At 33.9% G+C, this 22,236-nt stretch overlaps 2 protein-coding genes across 6 annotated transcripts; both read left to right on the forward strand.

Annotated features, from left to right (window-relative positions):
• The first annotated feature begins 2,497 nt into the window (after nucleotides 1-2,497).
• Nucleotides 2,498-6,795, forward strand: LOC7467219 (probable rhamnogalacturonate lyase B). 2 transcript variants are annotated; one of them, XM_024595597.2, is made up of 15 exons: nucleotides 2,498-2,648; nucleotides 2,739-2,860; nucleotides 3,046-3,105; nucleotides 3,196-3,315; nucleotides 3,461-3,580; nucleotides 3,716-3,857; nucleotides 4,035-4,205; nucleotides 4,406-4,561; nucleotides 4,665-4,771; nucleotides 4,968-5,058; nucleotides 5,189-5,330; nucleotides 5,424-5,580; nucleotides 5,688-5,804; nucleotides 6,074-6,200; nucleotides 6,304-6,795. In XM_024595597.2, the coding sequence occupies exons 1-15, from the start codon at nucleotides 2,607-2,609 to the stop codon at nucleotides 6,559-6,561; spliced, it is 1,932 nt and encodes a 643-aa protein (XP_024451365.1). In that variant the 5' UTR covers nucleotides 2,498-2,606; the 3' UTR covers nucleotides 6,562-6,795. The 2 variants fall into 2 exon arrangements, with proteins under 2 accessions (XP_024451365.1, XP_024451366.1); XM_024595598.2 differs by lacking the exon at nucleotides 3,461-3,580.
• Nucleotides 6,796-8,203: 1,408 nt separating this feature from the next.
• On the forward strand, nucleotides 8,204-17,129 carry LOC7467220 (probable rhamnogalacturonate lyase B). Of its 4 annotated transcripts, XR_008058641.1 has the most exons (16): nucleotides 8,204-8,458; nucleotides 8,634-8,755; nucleotides 8,839-8,898; nucleotides 9,089-9,208; nucleotides 9,314-9,433; nucleotides 9,607-9,748; nucleotides 9,977-10,147; nucleotides 10,292-10,450; nucleotides 10,548-10,654; nucleotides 10,740-10,830; nucleotides 11,060-11,201; nucleotides 11,302-11,458; nucleotides 11,587-11,703; nucleotides 11,870-11,996; nucleotides 13,542-16,068; nucleotides 16,825-17,129. XR_008058641.1 is itself a non-coding variant. In XM_024594810.2 (15 exons), the coding sequence occupies exons 1-15, from the start codon at nucleotides 8,417-8,419 to the stop codon at nucleotides 12,350-12,352; spliced, it is 1,914 nt and encodes a 637-aa protein (XP_024450578.1). In that variant the 5' UTR covers nucleotides 8,210-8,416; the 3' UTR covers nucleotides 12,353-12,517. The 4 variants fall into 4 exon arrangements, 3 of the variants coding, with proteins under 3 accessions (XP_024450578.1, XP_024450576.1, XP_052306831.1); XM_024594810.2 differs by lacking the exons at nucleotides 13,542-16,068; nucleotides 16,825-17,129 and adding an exon at nucleotides 12,107-12,517 and having other exon boundaries at nucleotides 8,210-8,458; nucleotides 10,749-10,830; XM_024594808.2 differs by lacking the exons at nucleotides 13,542-16,068; nucleotides 16,825-17,129 and adding an exon at nucleotides 12,107-12,517 and having other exon boundaries at nucleotides 8,213-8,458.
• The last annotated feature ends 5,107 nt before the right edge of the window (nucleotides 17,130-22,236 follow it).

A 22,236-nucleotide genomic window follows, 5' to 3' on the forward strand; every position in this document is an offset into this window, starting at 1 on the left:
TGGCATCAATTCTTTTCTCAGGGCCTTATTATTCTATACTGTGGCTTCCTACTTAGCGACTCTTGCACGACTGAATCAAATTGGAGGTGACAAAAGTAAGTGATCCTTCAAGTAAAAGAATACTTTCTCTATCTTTCAAAGATTTGCTCGCGGACAAGCAGAATCTTGGAAGCCTTTACACTTGTATACATTTGTCCAAATTTCTAAGCAGTCACAGTATACGAACAAGACTTCCCCTCTTAAAATTGATATCTTTGTAGCGCTTGGATTGCTCGCTACAAATTTGTTTCCTTCGCACTTCTTTGTCTGTGGAAGACAGCTAAGTCTCTTTGTCTGTAGTGTTTTCTAATGTCTAGACTCTAGAGTATTTCTGCTATGGCTGGCTAATGTCTTCCTCTCCACGGTTTTCTTATCCCTGTCTATATTGTTTAGAATATAATTAAAAAAAAACAAATATTGAAAGATTTTTATATTATTTTCTTCTTGAATAATGATTTCTAATTTGAGAATTTTATGTAAGAAATTAAGTTATTTCCTTGTTTATTTTGCAAGATCTCTTTGAATAATGATTTCTAATTTTACCTGAATCTCTATTTTGTTTTTCTTTTTCCCATTTTTATGATCTTCTATTATATTATTTGATCCTTCATCTTCTTGATCTCTTTTCCTTCCTTTTAAATTGTGTTTTTTTCTTTTTTCTTCTTCTTTTTAATTGTTATTATAATTTTTTTATTTTTATTATAAGAACTTACACCAAATAAAATAAACAAAATTACCAAAAATTATTTTCTTAGTTGAAACTCCTTGTTTGTTATTCATTCATTTCTTTTCTATATGGATAAAAAAAATATCTTTTTTTTTATCAAAAATATGATTTTTCAAATGTAAAGAAATTTTCAATTAAAAATAAAAAAATAATGCTTCGATTATTTTTATGTGGTTGTGTAAAAAAATAAAATAAATCCATGTAAATAATATTAAAAAATAATATATAGAGAGAGTATTCACGCACAGTTTTTTAAAAAAACTTATTTGTATAGTTTCATATATATATATATATATTCAAAGAAAGTTGTAAATATTACCACAAAAACCTCAAATCTTATTTATAAAACATAACATAATTGAATGATTTTTTAAATTCATTATATTTATTTATCTAAAAAAACTAATATAAAAAGGCCTGGAGTATCTAGCCCAGGCCTTAAAAAACAATGCCTAGTATGCATGCTTTTTAAGATAGTGAAAAGACATATCATCTACTGCAATGAATTATGATCACTTTATATAATTAGAAAATTGGGATTGAAGTTTTTTTACTTTAAAAATCTAATTCTCAACTTTTTTCACCTAAAAGTTTTTTAAAAAAAACCTTCGAACTTTAATAATCTTATTTTTGAAGCCAAAACACATTTTCATTGTCCTAAAAACTAAAATTCAAATCAAATCAAACTCCTCTGTGCTTGTTCAGTTTTGGTATTATTAAAGATACAAACAACCTTCATTAAACTTTTCTTGCCAAGAGTACTAACCTATTAACATTAAGATTGAGTTTTTGGTAGTCGAAACGTGATTGTATGAAAGCCTTTTCTCTCCTGTCCCTCCACAGCAGTACTATTCTCTCATCTATCAATTAGTAGGGATTGAAATGTAAAATAAAAAAAGTTTGATGATTGAAATTGAATTTTTGAAAAAAAGAGACCAAAGTGTAAAATGACGTGCCTCCTAAACAGTGAAAATGCATAAAGCAACTCTTTTTTCATGCTATCAATTTTAGTCTATTTTCTTTCTTTTTTTAACAGAACCCTGTAACTGCATTTCATTACAGCATTTTTATTTTTTTTTAAGGTAGAAATAAGCTTTGTCATGGCACAAACGCCAGAGCAAGCGAAGCGGAACAAACCCAAATATATAAAAACATTCCAATATAACATGTGAGCACTGAAAAAACAGAAAGATAAAGTTGTTTTAGTTTATTTCGTGATCGTAATGTGACTTCTCTTCAGCTATCTGGGAATAAGCTTATGAAGGGCCACGTTACAAGGTAGAGCCTCAAAATGCTGCTCGTTGCCAAGTTAATGAACAATTGAAATGAACTAAAATTAAAAAATTATAGAATGAGGGATGGCATTAGGATAGAATGATTGCAGATACAGAAACAAAGGAGTGAGGGATGGCATTAGGATAAAAACTAGCTAGAAGGACCAAATACAGATAAAATTAAAAGTAGGGAGACTAGATACGCCATGAATTCAACAACGAAGAACAATACCTCCCATCAGTTCTTTTCTAATTATGGCCTTAATAATATTCTATACTGTGGTTTCCTACTTAGCGACTCTTGCACGACTGAATCAAACTCACCAACATGTTGGAGGTGACAAAAGTAAGTGATCCTTCAAGGAAAAGAATACTTTCTCTATAATTCAAGCCTTTACACTTGTATACATACGTCCAAATTTCTAAGCAGTAACAGTATATGAACACGACTTCCCCTCTTAAAATTGATATCTTTGTATATACGTAGCGCCTGGGCTGCTCGCTATAAATTTGTTTCCTTTTCACTTCTTTGTTTGTGGAAGACAGCAAATAAGTCCAGCTCAATCATGTCAACTCCAAGGGTGCAGTTGCTCATTGAAGATCAGCATGTAAGTAGTTTACTTCATAAGAACTTCGTTCATATACTCGTTTGATAGTATAATTTAAAATATTATAGGTGGGGCATTCTGGTTATGCAGGTGGTTATGGATAACGGCATTCTTCAAGTCACACTATCAAACCCAGGAGGAATCGTTACTGGCATTCAGTATAATGGTATAGACAATTTGCTTGAAGCTCTTGACTTGGAAACTAACAGAGGGTATGTATGTGACACCATTTATATTAAAATAAAATAATATTTATTGAACTTTTTAAAATGTTGAACCATAAATGAGTACACAAAATTATTTCCTATGCATCCAACTGGGAAGCCAAATTTTCTGACAAAAGCAAGAGTCTACAAGTTAGTTGATTAAAAATTGTTGCTGTGTTGGATTGGATCAGATATTGGGACCTTGTTTGGAGTCAAGCAGGAAGCACAGGAACAACAGGAACTTTTGACGTGTACGTCCACTTTCTATCTACATGAACAAGCCATAAATACGCTCTTCTTCTTCTAGGTTATAGCCTCATTTCGACTATCTAAACACGCAGGTTTGAAGGAACAACTTTTAGGGTTATAGTGGAAAATGAAGAGCAAGTAGAAATCTCATTCACAAGAACATGGGATCCCTCCCTTGAAGGCAAATTCGTTTCCTTAAACTTGGACAAAAGGTGCATTCCTGAACTATCTATTTAAGTTCTCCTCGTAAATAAATATTAAAAAAAACAAACGTCACCCCGACGTAAATCACATATTCAGTGTTGGTCAAAAAAGTTGGTGGTTCGTAAGAAAAGGTGCTGTGATGTGTTTTTTCAGGTTCATAATGCTTAGGAATTCTTCAGGATTTTATTCCTATGCCATTTTTGAGCATTTAGCAGACTGGCCTCCCTTCAACCTCCCGCAAACCAGAATTGTCTTCCAGCTCAGAAAAGACAAGTAGAGATATTATATACAGCTTATCAACATTTACTTTTTTTTAATGAGCCTGAAATATTTGTGGGGATTTGGAGGTTGTGTTAATTTAAGTGAATTAGTAATTAACTAACAATGGGAATTTATGGGGGCTTATAGGTTTCACTACATGGTCGTAGCAGACAACAGGCAAAGATTCATGCCACTTCCTGATGACAGGCAACCTGAAAGAGGTGAGCCCCTAGACTTTCCCGAAGCAGTCTTGCTTGTTGACCCAGTGGAGCCAGAGTTCAAAGGAGAGGTACCTATTCCACCATCATCCTATTTTGAATTTGCTTCTCCATCAGTTAATTAGCCGGCACTGATGATCAATTACTAATCTGGAATCCTGATATCTAAACTCTAAGATGTGTACAGATGCCCATAGTTTTGTGTTATGATCTTACAAATGGGTGACATCTAAATTTCTTATTTGCAGGTAGATGACAAGTATCAATACTCATGTGAGAACAAAGATCTCCATGTTCATGGGTGGATGTGCTTTGATCCACCCACGGGGTTCTGGCAAATCACACCTAGCAGTGAGTTCCGATCTGGTGGACCACTCAAGCAGAACCTTACCTCCCATGTTGGACCCTATACTCTCGCAGTAAGTCACTCATTGCACTCTTAATTTGATTTGCCTGCTAAGCAGAATAATCGCATCAGTCATATACTTTAAAGCTTTAGTTAGACTTTTAATTTGGTCACAGACAACATAGATGTGCGTTTCATGTGATAACTTCGTAAATGCCTCAGAAATTAGTATGAAAATTGATGTAACCTCTAATTATTGCCACGCACAACCAGATGTTTCTCAGTGCTCATTATGCTGGAGAGGACCTTGTGCTAAAACTCAACCCAGGTGAACCGTGGAAGAAGGTTTTTGGACCAGTTTTTATGTATCTTAACTCTGTTATGGATAAAGATAATGCACTTTCCCTGTGGGATGATGCTAAAGAACAGGTTCAAAGCATAGAACTTTTATTTATGTATTGATACATTCAGAATGAACCGGGAGGTTTTTGGCTTCTTATCCTACAGGCAATAACACAAATTTCTATCTTAGTATTTGAAGGAAGTCCACTGTTGGCCGTACAGCTTCCCAGCTTCTGAAGATTTTCCATGCTCCGATCAACGTGGTAAAATCAGTGGCAGATTACAAGTCCTAGATAGGTATTTACTTCTTAGTTCCTTGTGACTTCAATTTCTGGAAAAACGACAGCATTTTTGGTTCTCTAGATGAGCCTTTTCCTTTTCCTTGAGTTGTCTAATACCCCTAGGATTTCTTAAAGTAGTTCGTTGCCCTCTTTTGCTATTATTTTCCCATGCCAGGGAAATGAAATGAACCTTCTATGTATGGGCTTGGTAGGTATATAAGCCATGAATGCATAGCTGCTAATGATGCTTATGTGGGGCTAGCACCGCCAGGAGATGTTGGATCGTGGCAAAGAGAATGCAAGGTGATCTAATTTTCCTAGCATCTTAAACAGATCAATTCAAGACAACATAGACTATTTCATCAATAAATCAATTTTCAGCGTAGCTTATTCATCATGCTATCAAGTGGATCTTAAATCTTATGCTTATTAGGGATACCAATTCTGGACCAAAACAGATGGGGACGGCTCTTTCTGTATTGGCGATATACGCACTGGCGACTACAATCTTTATGCATGGATTCCTGGTTTCATCGGCGATTACCGTAATGATACTGTTATTACAGTAACTGCAGGTCTTAATATTTCACAATCTGCTTCACTCCGTTAACATCCTCAATTCTGTAGTATACATCATCCAGCACATTGTCTGATAACATGCAAGGCAGGTTGTGAAATCGATGTTGGTGATCTTGTATATGAACCTCCAAGAGATGGTCCAACAGTGTGGGAAATAGGCATACCTGATCGATCTGCTGCAGAGTTTTACATTCCTGATCCTAACCCAAAGTATATTAACAAACTTTTCATCAACCATCCTGACAGGTTAGCCCTTGTTATTATTTTAACTGTCAGGAACAAACTACAAGGGCAATTCATTGATCGTTGCTGTGATGTTCGGTAAAGTTCTGACTGTTCTTTTATATTTTCAGGTTTAGACAGTATGGGCTGTGGGAAAGGTATGCTGATTTATATCCTGATGGGGATCTGGTATACAAAGTTGGTCACAGTGACTACAAGAAAGACTGGTTTTTCGCTCAAGTAAACAGGTTCAACTCTACCATACTGGGTTTCAATTTCACTAATCAAGTCACATATTTGCGTTGTCTATCTACCATGACAAACCTATGGACAACAAATAAATCGTCCAAAGATGTAACAAATTCTCTGATGAGCCCGTCCTGCCCTGTCACATGGTCTGTCGCCATGAAAATGATAGTCTAATGCTTAGCTAGCGGATAATTCGTGTCCACTATGAGCTAATGGTTGTTCCAAAATAGATGCAAGGCATTTGGGCTTGATGTTTAGTGCACTGCAGGAAGAAAGATGACGGTACATTAGAAGGAACGACATGGCAAATCAGGTTCAAGCTGGACAATGTAGATCAAAGCGGCGCGTTCAAGTTACGATTGGCACTGGCAACAGCCAACGTTGCAGAACTGCAAGTATGGACTTGACAATCGATAGAACTCTCTTGTATGATTACTTTCAATGTTTTTTCCTCTAACTTTCTTTGCCTGTGGTTTGACACTGTTTTTATTTTAAAAGGTTAGGATAAACGATCCAAAAATAGATCCTCCCCATTTTTCAACCGGAGAAATTGGGCATGACAACACAATAGCAAGGCATGGAGTCCATGGCCTCTACCGCCTTTACAATGTAGATGTGCCAGGCACTACGCTTGTGGAAGGAGAAAATACCGTGTTTCTGACACAAACACCTAGAACCAGCCCTTTGCAGGGCATCATGTATGATTATATTCGCTTAGAAGGCCCTCCACCACCTGATTCCAAGGAGACACTTTGATTTTATCTTTCTTCGACATTCGACAGGAAGGATAAAACATCAACTTGGAATGTTTGCACAAGGAATTTATTGTTCTTTTCCTTTATTCTTTTTTTTTAATCTTTTGTAATGAACGTCTTTCCTTCTTCCTTGGTAATACCACTTCTTCAATATGTGATAGTTCCCCGTTATATGTCATAAAACTGTATAAGAGTTTTATGTCAATATATGCCAATGACACGCTACCTTACTGCATATCCAATTTAGTTAATTATTGGGTGATTCCTGTGTTAGGTTCCCAGCACTCCTTTATGTTGGTGACAAAACAATAATAATAATAATAATAATAATAATTGAAATGCTACCCTCTATTTCTTGGGAAAGTGTGATTTGAATTGAAGTGGAGGATGCTGTAAAAATTCGTCCGAACTTGGCATAAAAATGCTATTCATATTTTTCTCGCTTAAAATCATTAAAATTATGTTTAGAAATATGATTCAAATCGTGTTTTTAAAAAATTTTAAATTTTATTTTTATTTAAAATTAATTTTTTATATATTTTTATATCATTTTGACATGTTGAAATTAATAATAATTTTAAAAAAATATTATTTTAATATATTTTATAATAAAAAATACACTTTAAACCATAATCCTTATCAAAATCTCAGATATTATTTTAATATATTTTCTAATAAAAAATACACTTTAAACCATAATCCTTATCAAAATCTCATATACCCTCCTGATATTCATTCATCATCCAGAAATAAAGTGATTGTGTAAATTAAACGGAATACTCGCCAAAAGGAGCAGAAACGTGCTTAAGAATACTCAGAGAGAAAGAAATCCAATCATGAACTAGGGCCTTCTCAAACAGAGCAACGAGACTCGCTAAGGGGTGGGCTTGGGTGTTTAGTAGACTTTTTGAGCCTTGTGATTATGAATCCTAGTTCCTTCACTGGACTTTGGAGAGGCCACGTGTTATAATAAAAAATTATTTTTTATCTTGCTCTTAATAACTTAGATTTTTTAATTGAAATTATGAAAACCTTAATGATCAAATAGTAATATCAAATTTTACTATTTCTATTTTGTTCATTGAAAATTAAATTCATATAAAATAATATGAATCTATATAAATTTCAATTTTTTAAAAAAATATGAGAAAATAATATAAAATTATTTTTAAAATCTTATTTATCTATCTTTATACTGGTTAGCTCTACTTACGAAAGATAACATTAGCTTCAGTCCCAATATCATCACGGTAGAATTCCTCATCTCTCGATTGTGCTTCCCAGCCATTTTGAGAATCAAGCAAAATAAAGGTTACAAGACAGATTCCCTTTGACAAATTATACACGCATGCTTGTGATATTATAAACACATTAAACAATTTGAACAGATCATATCTTCTTCATGTGTATTTCATGGTGTTACAAGCCTTAGTTAGCATCATGATATCATCCATATCCTGTAGGCCCCTAAGCACTGGTTGTGGCGTTAGGCTCACACATTGTATAATGTCGATGACTTCTGATGTGTGCCAATGACTTTTGCACATGGCGGATCTTGAAAGGTTCTATAATGCGCCAAGCAGTGGTGACGACTGAGTAAAGAATTTGCAAAGACACCAAGCTCGTAAAGAATGCTTGGCCCCTAGTCTAAGTGAACTAAAGGCAATTATATATGGATCTCTTACAAGTCATATAACCTCAATCCTTTGCATTAAGATTGAAGAGGTAAGACTTGAGATCAGACCTTTTATATTGGCCCGTGCTTGTGTTTGCTTAGAAAATTAACTGCTGCCTCAGTTACAAGATCAAAATCGTTATACCTCAGAGAGGCTCCACAGCTTCATAAGAGCTCCATCATGTCAAACCAAGGGGTGCAGTTGCATATCCAAGAACGTCATGTAATTCGATTTGCATGCTGCCTTGTTTTTTCTTTTATCTTTTGCGTTTTTTTTTCTATGTTTCTCACTTTTACGTGCAACCATAAGTTGTGAAAGATGCAAATATGAAGTAAAATGGGATTGGTCTGAATTTTGTACGTGACACTTGAGGAAATTTGTTGTTTAATGCAAGCAGGTGGTGATGGATAATGGCATACTCCAAGTCACGTTATCCAAACCAGAGGGAATTGTCACTGGAATACAATATAATGGCATCAGCAATTTACTTGAAGTTCTCAATGATGAATCCAATAGAGGGTACATGGCATTTAAACATAAATCACGATATTTATCTGTGGGTTCAGTTGCCAGATATTTATACTACTGGTCGGAATATGCAGATATTGGGATCTTGTATGGAGTAAAGAAGGAAGCACAGGAACCACAGGAACATCCGATGCGTATGAAATTGCTTTTCTTTTTAACTGGTTCCATAATGATGTTTCTGGGTTTTTCATTCCGAGTTATTTGCCTTGTTACTCGCTACATTCACTTCATTTTTCCAATTCCTTCTTGTCACATTTCCTCTTTCAGTTTGGTACCAAAATGTTATAGTTACCTAAGTTCTTCCTCGTATGTGCCACCATTCAGGATTAAAGGAGAAAGTTTTAGAGTGGTGGTAGAAAATGAGGAACAAGTAGAAATCTCATTCACTAGAATGTGGGATCCTTCACTAGAGGGCAAGCTTGCTCCCCTGAACATAGACAAGAGGTAATTGGCACTGGTTTATATTTTCATCTCAGTAGACGTGACAAAGGTTAAAAAAGCTGGCGACCTAGGCTTGTGTTAATGTTAACAATAACGATGGCTTTTCAGGTTTATTATGCTTCGTAATTCCTCTGGCTTCTACTCCTATGCCATTTATGAGCACTTCAAGGAATGGCCCGCTTTCAACCTTCCCCAGACCAGGATTGTATTCAAGCTTAGGAAGGACAAGTACGGAAGTTTACTCTAGTTTATTCTGTAATAAAATTGTGTCCGCAATTCTAGTCACTTCAGTAGTTATCAAGCCTACTAACTGCGTTTAGGATGGATTCAAGCTCTATAAACCATATCTAAAGCAAAAGAAAGTGAACTTTAAAGTGATTTCTTTTGTTTTGAGCAAATAGGTTTCACTACATGGCAGTGGCCGATAACAGGCAAAGATGCATGCCATTACCAGAGGACCGGTTACCAAAAAGAGGCGAACCCCTTGCTTACCCTGAAGCCGTCCTACTTGTCAATCCTGTGGAGGCTGAATTCAAAGGAGAGGTAATAATTCTTCACAATCCTCCCTCCATGTTTAACAGTTTTACACAACTATCTGCTGTGTACTAATTGTTATCGCCAAGAAGCAGGGCTAGTGTCACACAAACAAATAGGCTGCTGTAAATTCACTATAAGGAATTCCTTAATTTCTTCTCAATTGAAGTTACTCTGACCTCAAATGATCACGTCATCATATATATTCATTTCAGTTTTGACTGTAATGAAGTGCAGGTGGATGATAAATACCAATACTCATGCGAAAATAAAGATCTTCAGGTTCATGGATGGATATGCTTCAACCCCCCCGTTGGATTCTGGCAAATCACACCCAGCAATGAGTTCCGATCTGGAGGACCTCTAAAGCAAAACCTTAGCTCTCATGTTGGTCCCATCAGTCTTGCTGTAAGTAGTTTGGACTCTAAGAAAAAATGGAGATCTTCCGCTCTAGGACTAAGATGTTTAGCAGTGATTTATGTTCTCACTTGGAACTTTTCTTCAAGGATTGATATCCAGCTCATGTACCTAATTAAAATGTTTTAAAATCAGATGTTTCTTAGTGCCCATTATTCAGGGGAGGATATGGTGCTGAAACTAAAACCGGGTGAGCCATGGAAGAAAGTTTTTGGCCCTGTTTTTATCTATCTCAATACTTTGTTGGATGATCAAAATGAACCACGTTGGCTATGGGAGGATGCCAAGAAACAGGTCTAAGACTCAAAGAAACTCCATATTCCTTTTCCTAGACAAACTATGCTACTAAAATCTTGTAATGAACAAGGACTAATGCACGTTAAATATTCAGATGTTAATTGAAGTTCAGAATTGGCCCTACAGTTTCCCAGCTTCAGAGGATTTTCCATCATCAGAACAACGTGGTTGCGTCAATGGTCGATTGCAAGTTCAAGACAGGTAGAGATATTCATTTTCCAGGCTTTAATTTGAAGGCTTGATATGTATTTAATCTGAGCTTGATGTAATAACTAAATTTGTCTAGGTTTATTAGTGATTACTGTATACCAGGCAATGGTGCCTGTGTGGGGTTGGCACCTCCAGGAGATATTGGATCATGGCAAAGAGAATGCAAGGTAAATTTATTCTGTCACTACTGAAGAAATAATTTATGCCCTTTTTAGCTCTATGTTAATCTTTATTAATTACCCTGAGACTGTTTAATAAGCTAGTTCAAAGATCTAGACAAAACTGTCCAGAATAAAACAGCTCATTTTCCGATTAATTGTCAAAGTAGAGCAAGACAAGTTAGCCTCATTACTTCGGAATATCATTATGTTCTTATACATGTGGTTCATTTTCCAGGGCTATCAGTTCTGGACTAAGGCAGATCCAGAAGGATATTTTTCCATTAACGATATAAGAACTGGTGACTATAATCTTTATGCATGGATTCCTGGTTTTATTGGAGATTACCGAAATGATGAAGTTATTACCATAACACCAGGTGCGGTTTTCTGTCATAATTAATGAACGTCTTTCCTGCCAATATGAGTTACCTTTTAAATTCCGATGCTTTAGGATTTGTCCATTTCACTGTGTGGCAGGTTGTGATCTGGACTTGGGTGATGTTATATACAAGCCCCCGAGAGATGGCCCTACATTGTGGGAAATAGGCATACCGAACCGTTCTGCCGCAGAATTCTACGTTCCTGACCCCGATCCTAAGTATATCAATGAACTTTATGTCAATCACCCTGACAGGTTCTCTCCCCTTAATGCAGATAATTTACACATTTAAATTATGGGAGTTGATTGTTAACATATGGTTTAATGTGAAATCTTCAGAGATAATTTACACTTGAAATCTTCATTTTCTTTTCTCTTCTCAGGTTCAGGCAGTACGGATTATGGGAAAGGTATGCAGATTTATACCCTGATGAAGATTTGGTTTACACGGTTGGTACAAGTGACTACGCAAAAGATTGGTTCTTCGCTCAAGTTACAAGGTTTGATTCATCCTACATGTTTTTCTTCATCAGATTGACAGACAAATTTTTGAGAGGGAAATGAATCCAAGACACTTGCATCATAAAAATGATCGTCATCTGTAGCTCTGTTGTTCATGGGGTTTGATGTTTTTTTCTCAATTAACAAGCTTTCTAAGCATTTCAGGAAGAAAGATGACAATTCATATCAAGGAACTACATGGCAGATCAAGTTCAAACTTGACAATGTACAAAACAGTGGATCATACAAACTACGATTAGCACTTGCAACTGCAAATGTTGCTGAATTGCAGGTATCATTCTTCTCCTTCTTCTTCTTCTTCTTTTGTAACTCCTTTCATTTCCTTTTGGTTTATCCGGATATAATTTACTATTTAATCACCTATATTAATTTATTCTTAAGGTTCGCATCAATAGTCTAGAAACAAATCCATGGTCAACTGGAGTAATTGGGCATGACAACACAATTATGAGACATGGAATTCATGGACTCTATTGGCTTTACAACATAGAAGTGCCAGGTTCTGAGCTCGTGGAAGAGGATAATACTATTTTCTTGACTCAAACTATGGCCACCAGCCCTTTCCAAGGAATCATGTATGACTACATACGTTTAGAAGGCCCCCCATCTTCTAATTCTGACAACTAACTTGGAATTTCATTTCCTGAATAACAAATTGTCAAATTACTAGACTTCATCAGTTAAATGATATCAAATTGTACCGGAAGAAACGTTGACTTATACACAAAGCCAATAATATTGAGAAACTACAAAATGATGTCTAAATATATTTATTTGAAGTGTTTGTGTACATATCTTATTTTAATATGATGACACATAATCAAGCTGGGTCAGCTGTGCTCATCTGATTTTTCCAACAGTGGGTGTAAGTTGTTGTCAACAATTACAACACAGTTGATAAGTCTTTAAAGCAAGGATGTTCTAATATTGCCTTGTGCAGGTTGGTACAAAATCTTGCAGTGTCAAATTCTTAAATCTCCGTTTGGGAGTGCATGCTTTGAGTTTGAGGTGCTTTTCAAAAGTGTGTTTGCCTTGAAAAAGCATTAAATTAATATATTTTTTTAATGTTTTAAGATGATTTTGATATACTAATATAAAAAAAACTGAAAAAAAAAACATTTTGATATATTTTCAAGTGAAAAACACTTTGCACCACAATACAAAATAGACACTAAGAAAAAGGGTTTCATCATGGATTAAGATTCCGATTCCGTTGCCCTCCCATTTGGAACCTTCGAGACTGTTTTATCAGAAGATGTTAACTAGGTAATATCACTTTTAAGAGGGAAAGTCCTTTCTGGTCTTTCAATCTTTATGCGCTACTAATATTTGCTTATCATAGATGCTGTGTGACTTATACATCGTGATATTTTCATCATTATGAAATGGGTTTTTATTCATTTAGTTTACCAGCACTGAAGTAGCTCAAGTATGAGAAAGCATAAGAATTTCCTAGGCTCAAGTTTAAATTCTGATAACTAGTCTTGCCTATATGATGGATGCCCATATGAACAGATTTAATTTTTTTTGGCTCCTGTTATGATGTGTCTTTCCTTGCTTGCAAACTTAAAAGTTAGGAGCTTGACAGCCAAATACAGCTGCCTATATCACAATGCTTGAATCTTAGGCAGGTTCAGTAATGAGGCTTTACATGTTGACCCTTGTATTGGTAATATACCTCGTGCAACCACAAGCCTGTTATAATGTGTCGAGAGTTAAAGCCTCCTGAGCATGGTGCACTTATTGCTGCACCCTATCTTGATATCTGAAACATGATTAGAGTGCTCAGTGATTTTAGTTATTGAGTGCGCTGCAGGTATGCTGTGGATTGATTGTCAATTTGCCAGATCTGCAGATAGTTGCTGTTGCCTCATAAACACGGTTACCTTCTATGGCTCCAATAATCAATTGTGCTGCCTTTTAACACCACACACACACACATTATAAAATGTACTTCTTCCCCCTGGCAGCAGTTAGTGAATACTATTGGAGTACCGGGAGACGAGGAGGTAAATGGAGTTGAGTTCCTTTCAAAGTTCACAAAACTATAATATACGTAAATTCTTAACTTCCTTTCTCTGTAATTCCAACTTTCGTCCTTCCTCTTTCTGGATAATATCAATGGAGATGCACTCTTGATTTTCAATTAGTTCCAATAAGTTGTCAACAAGCAATCATAGAATACTGGCAGAAGCTAGACCGTAAACAGTTGCGATTTCTCTCAGGAAAATGAATAGATGCTTGCTAGCTTATGCTCAAGAATGACATTGGTTTAGGCCAACCAGAAACTACATGACAAACATCCCTAGTGGGAACTGCTGGATCAGATATTTTTCTAGAGGAAGAGATTCTGTTAGAAAGAAAGAAAAATGTACAAGGTGGAGATCAGGAATCCTCCAGATTAAAGACAGAGAAGATTAAACAGAAGCATAGTATGACTAATTCAAGAGTGCTTCTTTGATATCTCTAATAAATAAACTCTCAGCCACCATCACACTTTAGCTTTATTGTTTTGTATCCACTAACTGGGTCAGTGCCCTTTTCAATATTCAAGCTAAGCCCTTCACTTTAAATTTTCTCCCCAACTACAAAATGTTCAGTGAAGTAGGTGGCATCAGCATACTTTGCTGAAGTGAGACATACTATGTCATTGCTCCCTGTTAATGCAAGAAGTATTTGGTTTTGCTCTCTGTTTCTCAGTTTTGATGCCCTAATTTATCTTTCAGGATATTGCAAAAAGCATTTCAAGCTTTTAAAAACTTTCTTTGGGTGGAAATGTTACTAAACTGCAAGCAATACGAGATGCTATTCAACAAATCTGTGCACTTTGTCTTTGGTACTATTTTTTTTATGATTTGACCGATTACTCATACGTACGTGTGCTTATTTCCTATAAAATGGTTTCTGTCAGTAATGGTTATCGTTGAATGATGCCACAGACTTCTGACTTATGAACACCTGATAATCAGTTATCTAGCTAACTGCAGGTTACAACCTATTGCCTTGATATCACATGCTTTATTTATTCATCTCCTAACAAGTGTCACTCTTAATATCAATTACTCCTTGTGGAAGTTCAGTTGATTTAATGATTACAGAAATTTTGTCTTCCTTTGAAAGAAAAAACTCTTCGAGGTGTCTTAACGGGTGTGTGTTATCAAAATTTCTATTTTCATTAGGAATTTGTTATATTTTGAAATTCTTGGTAGATTTATGAACTTAAAAGCAACATGAGAAATTAAGAGTATCCTGGCCTGGTGATGAAAGCGATAAAAGGTGGACTTGTGCTTGGCAAGCTATAAAGATGGTATCTTTTCCTAGAACTCCTGCTGTATCATGTGGTTCGTTTTTGAGGGTCACAATTCATTATTTTTTTGGGTGGACAGCATGGCTAATTTCCCATTTTCTGATCTATTTTGGAGCGACAGTGTCATTCCTTAGGCCCCGCAAATATAATTTTTTTCTCTTGTATTTGGTATAAATTCTTGTGTGTGCATGCCAGTGTGTGTGACATATATGAGAGGTTATGGGCTAATGCATAGAGGAGCTCAAATCTTCCTCTGTGAATTCTCAAAACAACAGAACTCAACATGAATTTCATAAGGTTAGAGCATTACTGAAGTTTTTTGGATTGGCATAATCTGCTACAGTGATTTTCAGGTGAAAAAAGAAAAGCGATTCCATTTACAGGGGATATAATTGTTTTTATTTCTCCACAGGTTTGGGCTTCAAAATGGAATGGAATGAAATAGCATATGTTAGTTGTAGGAAAGCCAACTTGAATCATGAGAATCTATGCATGGCTGTATTGATCCAAGAAGTCGTTTGCGGTGATTATGCTTTTGTAATTCAAACAAAGAATCCCTTATCGGGTATACCTGTGAGATACAAGCCTTTTTCTTTCTGTTTTAAGTACAGGGTCGGGTATCTCATCTGATTCTGTCAATCCAAACAAAGATTGTGAAGGGCTTGGGAGAGACTTTGGTGGGGGCATATCCTGGACGAGCCATGAGCTTCTTTGCCAAAAAAATGCAATTTGAAGTTTCCCTTTGTGATTCCATATCCTCTTTATATGCCTTCACTATATGCTCCTTTTTCCTCGATATGAAGGCTAGGTTATCTTTATCGGTTTTTAGTTAACATGTCAGCTTACTAAATTTAGGTGATTAAAGAAAATCGTATACACATGTTACCTTCTAAACTCAAATATGAATCTGGTTTCCAGGTACTGGTTATCTGAGTAAGAATATAGGCCTATATAGCAAGCCTTCCATAATATTCAGGTCGGACTCAAATGGTGAAGATCCGGAAGGATATGATGCTGGTGCTGGGCTTTATGACAGGTCTGTTTCTGAAATTCTGTTTTTAGATTGGCGCAATAGATAAAAACTGCTCTTATCTTTTTAATCTCCTTCGGTCTGGGGTCTCCAAAGTTGAAACTGCTGAATTTGGCTAACCTGGAATATCCACAACTAGGTCTTGGAGAAATCCATTAATCTGTCATGTCATCCACATCACTAGTGATAAATATACGGTGGTTAAGATCTCATTGCAAATTTACTTGGAACCCAAATATAGTTGAAGGTTCTGTGCGTCCTTTTATATGTATTCATTGATTGCATCTCAACATCTGAGAAAATCTTTGATTTTGGGTTTCATTGATTAATAGAAGCCGGCAGACTAACCCAGCTGTAGAATATTCGCAATTAGGTGATGGAATAATTCGTTTATATGTCATGTGGTCCTCCATTTTATTTGGTGGTTAGGAACTCATTGCAGAATTTCTTGGGACTCAAATGACCTCCCTGCTAGTATAATCGTCGGTTCTGTGCAGCAGCCTTTTGTTGGCTGTGATCAACATTCGAGGAAATCTCTGTTTTTAGTGGTGTGCATGGTAACTCATCTGTCCTCTTGTTGAGCATCATTCATCATTTATAGCACAACTGAATCTACTGTTTCATTTCCACAGTAAACAGCCTGAGCTGTTTGGGTTTTTTTGTTATGTTATGTGATGATTCAGGAACATGCAAAAACTTGTTTTGCATATTCTTTTTCTCCGGTGATGCTAATCAATATAATACCTATCGTACTCATTGCAGTGCTCTCACTGATAAAGAGGAGAAGATTGTCTTAGACAACTCCAGTGATCGGAAAAACCACAGAAAATCTTTACGGTCGCCCCCATGATATTGAATGAGTGGTAAAAGATGGAGCAGTATACGTGGTTTAGGCAGGACCACGAATCCAATACTAGTAGGCACAGATATTTGGTTTAGAGCACAGCGACCTAATATATGAAAACGGTGCCTGTGTCTTCTTTCTTTCCTTAGGATGAATGGCATGTTTTTGATTCACTGAACAATTCCTTCCAGTGTATTTCAAGGAAATGTGTGCATTATCAACAGCCAAGAAATATCAAGGATTTATAACCTGATCCAACTAATGCTTTGAGCAACACGGACACGGCCTCTTCCTTCGAGGATTTGATGCGCATGAAAGCCATTCTTTTCAGTGATTTCTTTTGGGCCTCTTTTGGAGTCGCTCTTGTTGAAAAAGCGAGTAACTCCTCTAGTAATTTGAACGGGAGCCCACAAACGCACGTGATAGAAGTCACGACTGGCATCCCCTCTGGCCTCTGCAGGAGAGTTTTAGCAACCTATCGCCTACTCGTCATCCTTCGCACGCAATCCTTGAATATCTGGAGAAGACCTGTCGCCAGCTACATCATAGTATTTGAGACCGACAGTTATTTTTAAAAATATTTTTTATTTAAAAATATATTAAAATAATATTTTATTATTTTTTTTAACATCACTACATTAAAATAATTTAAAAATACTAAATAAATTAATTTAAAATACAAAAATAAACGGCTTGCAAAAAAAAAATCTTTATTTATTTTTAAATTTTTACTTTTCTTTAAAATTATATAAAATAGCGATTGTTTTGTTGGATTAAGCGAAAATCTTAAAAAAATATATATATACAGGATTCCATGGAAAATATCACTAAAATCACGTTGAATTTACAAGAAGTTACAGATAAAAACGTGTTTCAAATTCTAATGAACTAGAGGTAAAAGGTTATAAGGGGATTTCTATCTTGTTTGTTTGATGAAAAGAGATTTTTTAGAAATTATTTTTTAAATTTTTTTTTATTTGTTTGTTATTAAAAAAATTATTCAACGAAAAACACTTTTTAATAAAAAAAAATTAGTTTGGTTTTCAAAAAAGTGTTTTTTTTTATTTTGGGCGAAAAACATTTTCTAGAAATTATAAAAATTTTAGAAATATCATATTATTTGTTGATTATATCAAATTTAATCCTCAAACTTTTGATTGCTATATTTTTTTTGAATATTTTTTTTTTCAATTTCATTCCTTAGAATTTGATTTTTATATTAATTTTGATCCTCATTTTTGTAATTTTTATTTGCATTTCCCTTATCATTTTTTAATTGAAATTTTTTATCAATCAAATTTGGTCCTCATTCTTTTGATTGTTACTTATTTTATTTGAAATAATTTATGAAATGGTAATTATTATTATTTTAATTTCTTCATCTTTCAATTTTTTTATTTGTTAGATTTGATCTCTATTATTTTGATTATTATTTATTTTATTTGAGATAATTTATGAAATTATATTTTTTTTCAATTTCATTCACATTCAACTTTTTAATTTGTAAGATTTATTCCTCATTATTTTAATAAATTTAAAAAAAAAACATTAATAAGTTATTTTACAGCTCATTTTCCATGACATAACCAAACACTGAAAAGTGTTTTGCAATTTATTTTTTATTATACTACCAAATATCGGGAAATAATTTATTTTTCTGGAATTTATTTTTTTAAAATTCACTTTTAAAAATGAAATTATTTTCCAAGGTCTAGAAAAAAGGACTTTTATGATGTTATGTAATTAAAGTGATGAACAGTGATGATTTAGAAGGTTAAATGCTCTTCCGTCTCATTGTTAGGAATGATTTTTTGAATGTGTATTGGATGATAAAGGTATTATCAGGTTTCGTTTGCTCGTTATTGTTTATTATCTTCTCTTCACACAATCTTAAAAGCACATTAATCACCTCAATCTGTCCAAGTAACATATCCTTTTAAATTGATATTATAACAAAAGTTAAATAATATAGGGTTTTTATAGTTTATCATTTAGTTACTGTGAATTGAAGCAGTGTAATGTAGTTGGGAGTGGGGTTGTTTTTCCTCTGAGATATATTTAGTATTGAAAGAATGGTTGAGAACAGAATGGTTCGTTCAGATTTTTTGAGGTCTGGTACTGGGAAATGCATGGTTGACAATCTGCAAACCTGCACGCCTGAGTCTACAGACCTGATTACTATACTTGTTGAGATTTTGCCAATTAAGCAGGCTGGTTTTTATGATTTTGATGGTGTTTAGGAGTGTGGTAGCGGTTGTTTTTCAAAATGTTTTTCGGTTAAAAATATATTAAAATAATATTTTTTATTTTAAAAAAATATTTTTGACATTAACACATCAAAATAATCTAAAAATATTAAAAATAATTAATTTAAAATAAAAAAATATTTTTAAAACAAAAAAAAAAAACAATTATTCTTACTCTACCTGTTTCGGGCTTTTCCTCTTCCAGTGATAGGAGGAGACTTTTTCTTGCGCACACATGACACGTTTTGTGGACCTGCTGTTGGATAAAAAATGGAAAGCCGAGAATGAGAAAAAGAAGAGGTTAAGGATGAAAAAGGGGTTTATTCGTGGGATCCTTGGGCTAGCGTGCTGGAAATATTCGTTTGTAACTTACTTATTCCACTCACAACCATGGTTACACGACATTATCATCTAGGAGTCGGACATGGTTCAAAATCCAGGTAGTAGGTAGGTTGGAAATTGAAAGCACCAACTCAAGTTTTGAATTTTTTTCTTTTTTAAAAAAGATAATATAATTTTAGTGAAAAAATTCAATTTTTTCACTATCTTAACCCAAATTATCATGTTAGGTCTTATAACTAGGCTAACAATCACAATTCACAAACAGACCTTTTCTTTATTGTACTCATAGTGGAAAACACAAGTAAATTCATAGTTATTAAATCTAGCTCAATTTAATAGTTTGATTTATAAAATTTGAAACTTTGAGCTTGGTTGGGGTCTGGTTTTTATTAGATTTATAGTTAAATCATATGAGACATTGACCTAACAAAACATAATAGATTTTATTGAGTTTTAAATAACTTTATATTGAAATAGTTAAAACCTAGTGAATCCACACCAAGAAAAAAATACAATGTTATTTTTTAAAACATAATTGACTCAAGTTGACATGATAACTCCTTTTGTTTTCTTCAAATCAATCCCCAATTGTAACCTTAACTATAAAAAGAATCCATGGCATGCCATGATGGTATATTTGTGGCATGCAATTTCTCACGCGCCGTTGTTCGGTAGTCTTTAGCTGATTGCTCTCAACACGAAGTTAAAAGGATGTTTGAGAGTGATAGCATTTGCCTTTTAAAGTGTTTTCGCTCATAAATGTATCAAAATAATATATATTTTTATTTTTTAAAAATTATTTTTGACATTAGTACATCAAAACGATCTGAAAACACCAAAAAACATTAATTTGAAGTAGAGAAAAAAATTTAAAAATATAATTTTTTCAAAAACGCTTTTAAAACACAAAAACAAATGGGGTCTAAACCCCTTTTATAATTCTTCAAGGGCTAGCAACTTCTCGTTGAAAGTTGATTTTTGGATAGAAAGAAAATAAACAGAGGATTATGTTATGCAGCAGGCCAATTCAAATTTTTTTCAATATAAAAAAAATGTTAAGCCCAAGCAAATATTTTTAAAAAAGAAAAACAATTTGAGACTCAAATCACAGACTCGACTGGGTTTAATAAGCTTAGCTAGTATAATACGAATAAAAAAAATGTAATGACAATAAATAAACTGAAGAAAAAAATTGACAACGTAAAAAGAATTAAAAAACCCGACTCCAACCCTTCTAGGTTAGCATGTCAAATCTGCAACTTGGTCATGATATTGAGGTAACACTGTCGAAAGAAACTGTATAAAACTATAAAGCTCAATTTTTTTTCAATATAAAAAAAATGTTGAGGCGATGCAAATATTTTTTAAAAAGCAAACAAGATTCAAGATTCTGATCATTGACTCGACTAGGTTTGATAATCTTAAATAATATTATATGAATAAAAAAATGCAATGACAATAAATAAACTGGAAAAAAATTGACAACATGAAAAACATTAAAAAAACCCGACCCGAGTTAACATATTAAATCTGTAAATTGGTTGTGATATTGGGGCAACACTGTAAAAAAAAAAAACTAGATAAAATTATGAGGTTTGATTTATCAAACAACCAATATTTAAGGGTGAACTGAAAAATAAAAAATAAAAAATAAAAAAAGGCAACAAAAAAAAAATTCTAAGTCAACCTACTAACCCTGTGCTCATGAGTACATGATTGAGATAACTTCATAGAAAAAAATGAAAAGAAAAGCATGGGGATAAATTTTCAATAAATCAAGTGTTGAATGATGTAATTGAAAAAAAAAATTTAAAAAAGGAACTGAAAAGGCCAAAGTTAACTTGTGATGAATTTCAAAACCAGTTCCCCTCGTCATTAGCCATGAGCTAACCCTATAGAAGTCAAACCCTATAAAATAATAAAGCAAAATTCTAAATCAACAAGATACCAATGGATAAAAAAAAATGCAATGAAAATGGATAAAAAAATAGTAATAAAAAGAATGAGAACTACATTTGATGTAAAAATAATTTGAAATCAAATGCTAAGGGAAAAGGTTTAAAAAACCAATTATAAAAATATATAAAAAACAACAATCAAAAGAATTATGGTCAAATTTGATATAAAAATTAAATGAAACCATATGATGGATGAAATTGAACAAAAAATCAATATAAAATATAAAAAACAAAATAAATAACAATCAAACTAATGAGAAACAAAATGGATAAAAAAGTTGAAATGACACATTTATATTTTGACAAAAAGAAAAGAGATAAAAGAAAGGGAAGAAGAAAAAAAAATTCACTAGAGTCCAACCACTACGTCACATCACTAAGAAGATCACGACAAGACGCTTCGAATATTATCATGTAAGATGGAGTTTTGACGTGGAGTGGCGCCTCACGTATTGCCAACACCAACTACTTTTCTTTTTAAATTAATATCTATATCTATAAAAAAAAAACCATGTCTACTTGTTAATCATTCAAAAATTAATTTCAAAATACAAAAATACCCCTAGTTGCAAGTTTGAGAAGTCTAGCTTTTAAAGATATGATAGTTTTTACATTATGCCTAAAAAAAGAAAAAACCAAATTGCTTTGGATCACCTCTCAATAAACTTTGCTTTCAAGAGCAATACAATCTCTACACTATGCTTTTTAAAAATAAAATATCAAATTGTTCTTAATCAATCTCATAATAATTAATAAGCCATGTAAAAAAATAATTATACTATTT

This window comes from Populus trichocarpa, chromosome 2 (genome assembly GCF_000002775.5).
Source record: "Populus trichocarpa isolate Nisqually-1 chromosome 2, P.trichocarpa_v4.1, whole genome shotgun sequence".
Lineage (NCBI taxonomy): Eukaryota > Viridiplantae > Streptophyta > Magnoliopsida > Malpighiales > Salicaceae > Populus > Populus trichocarpa.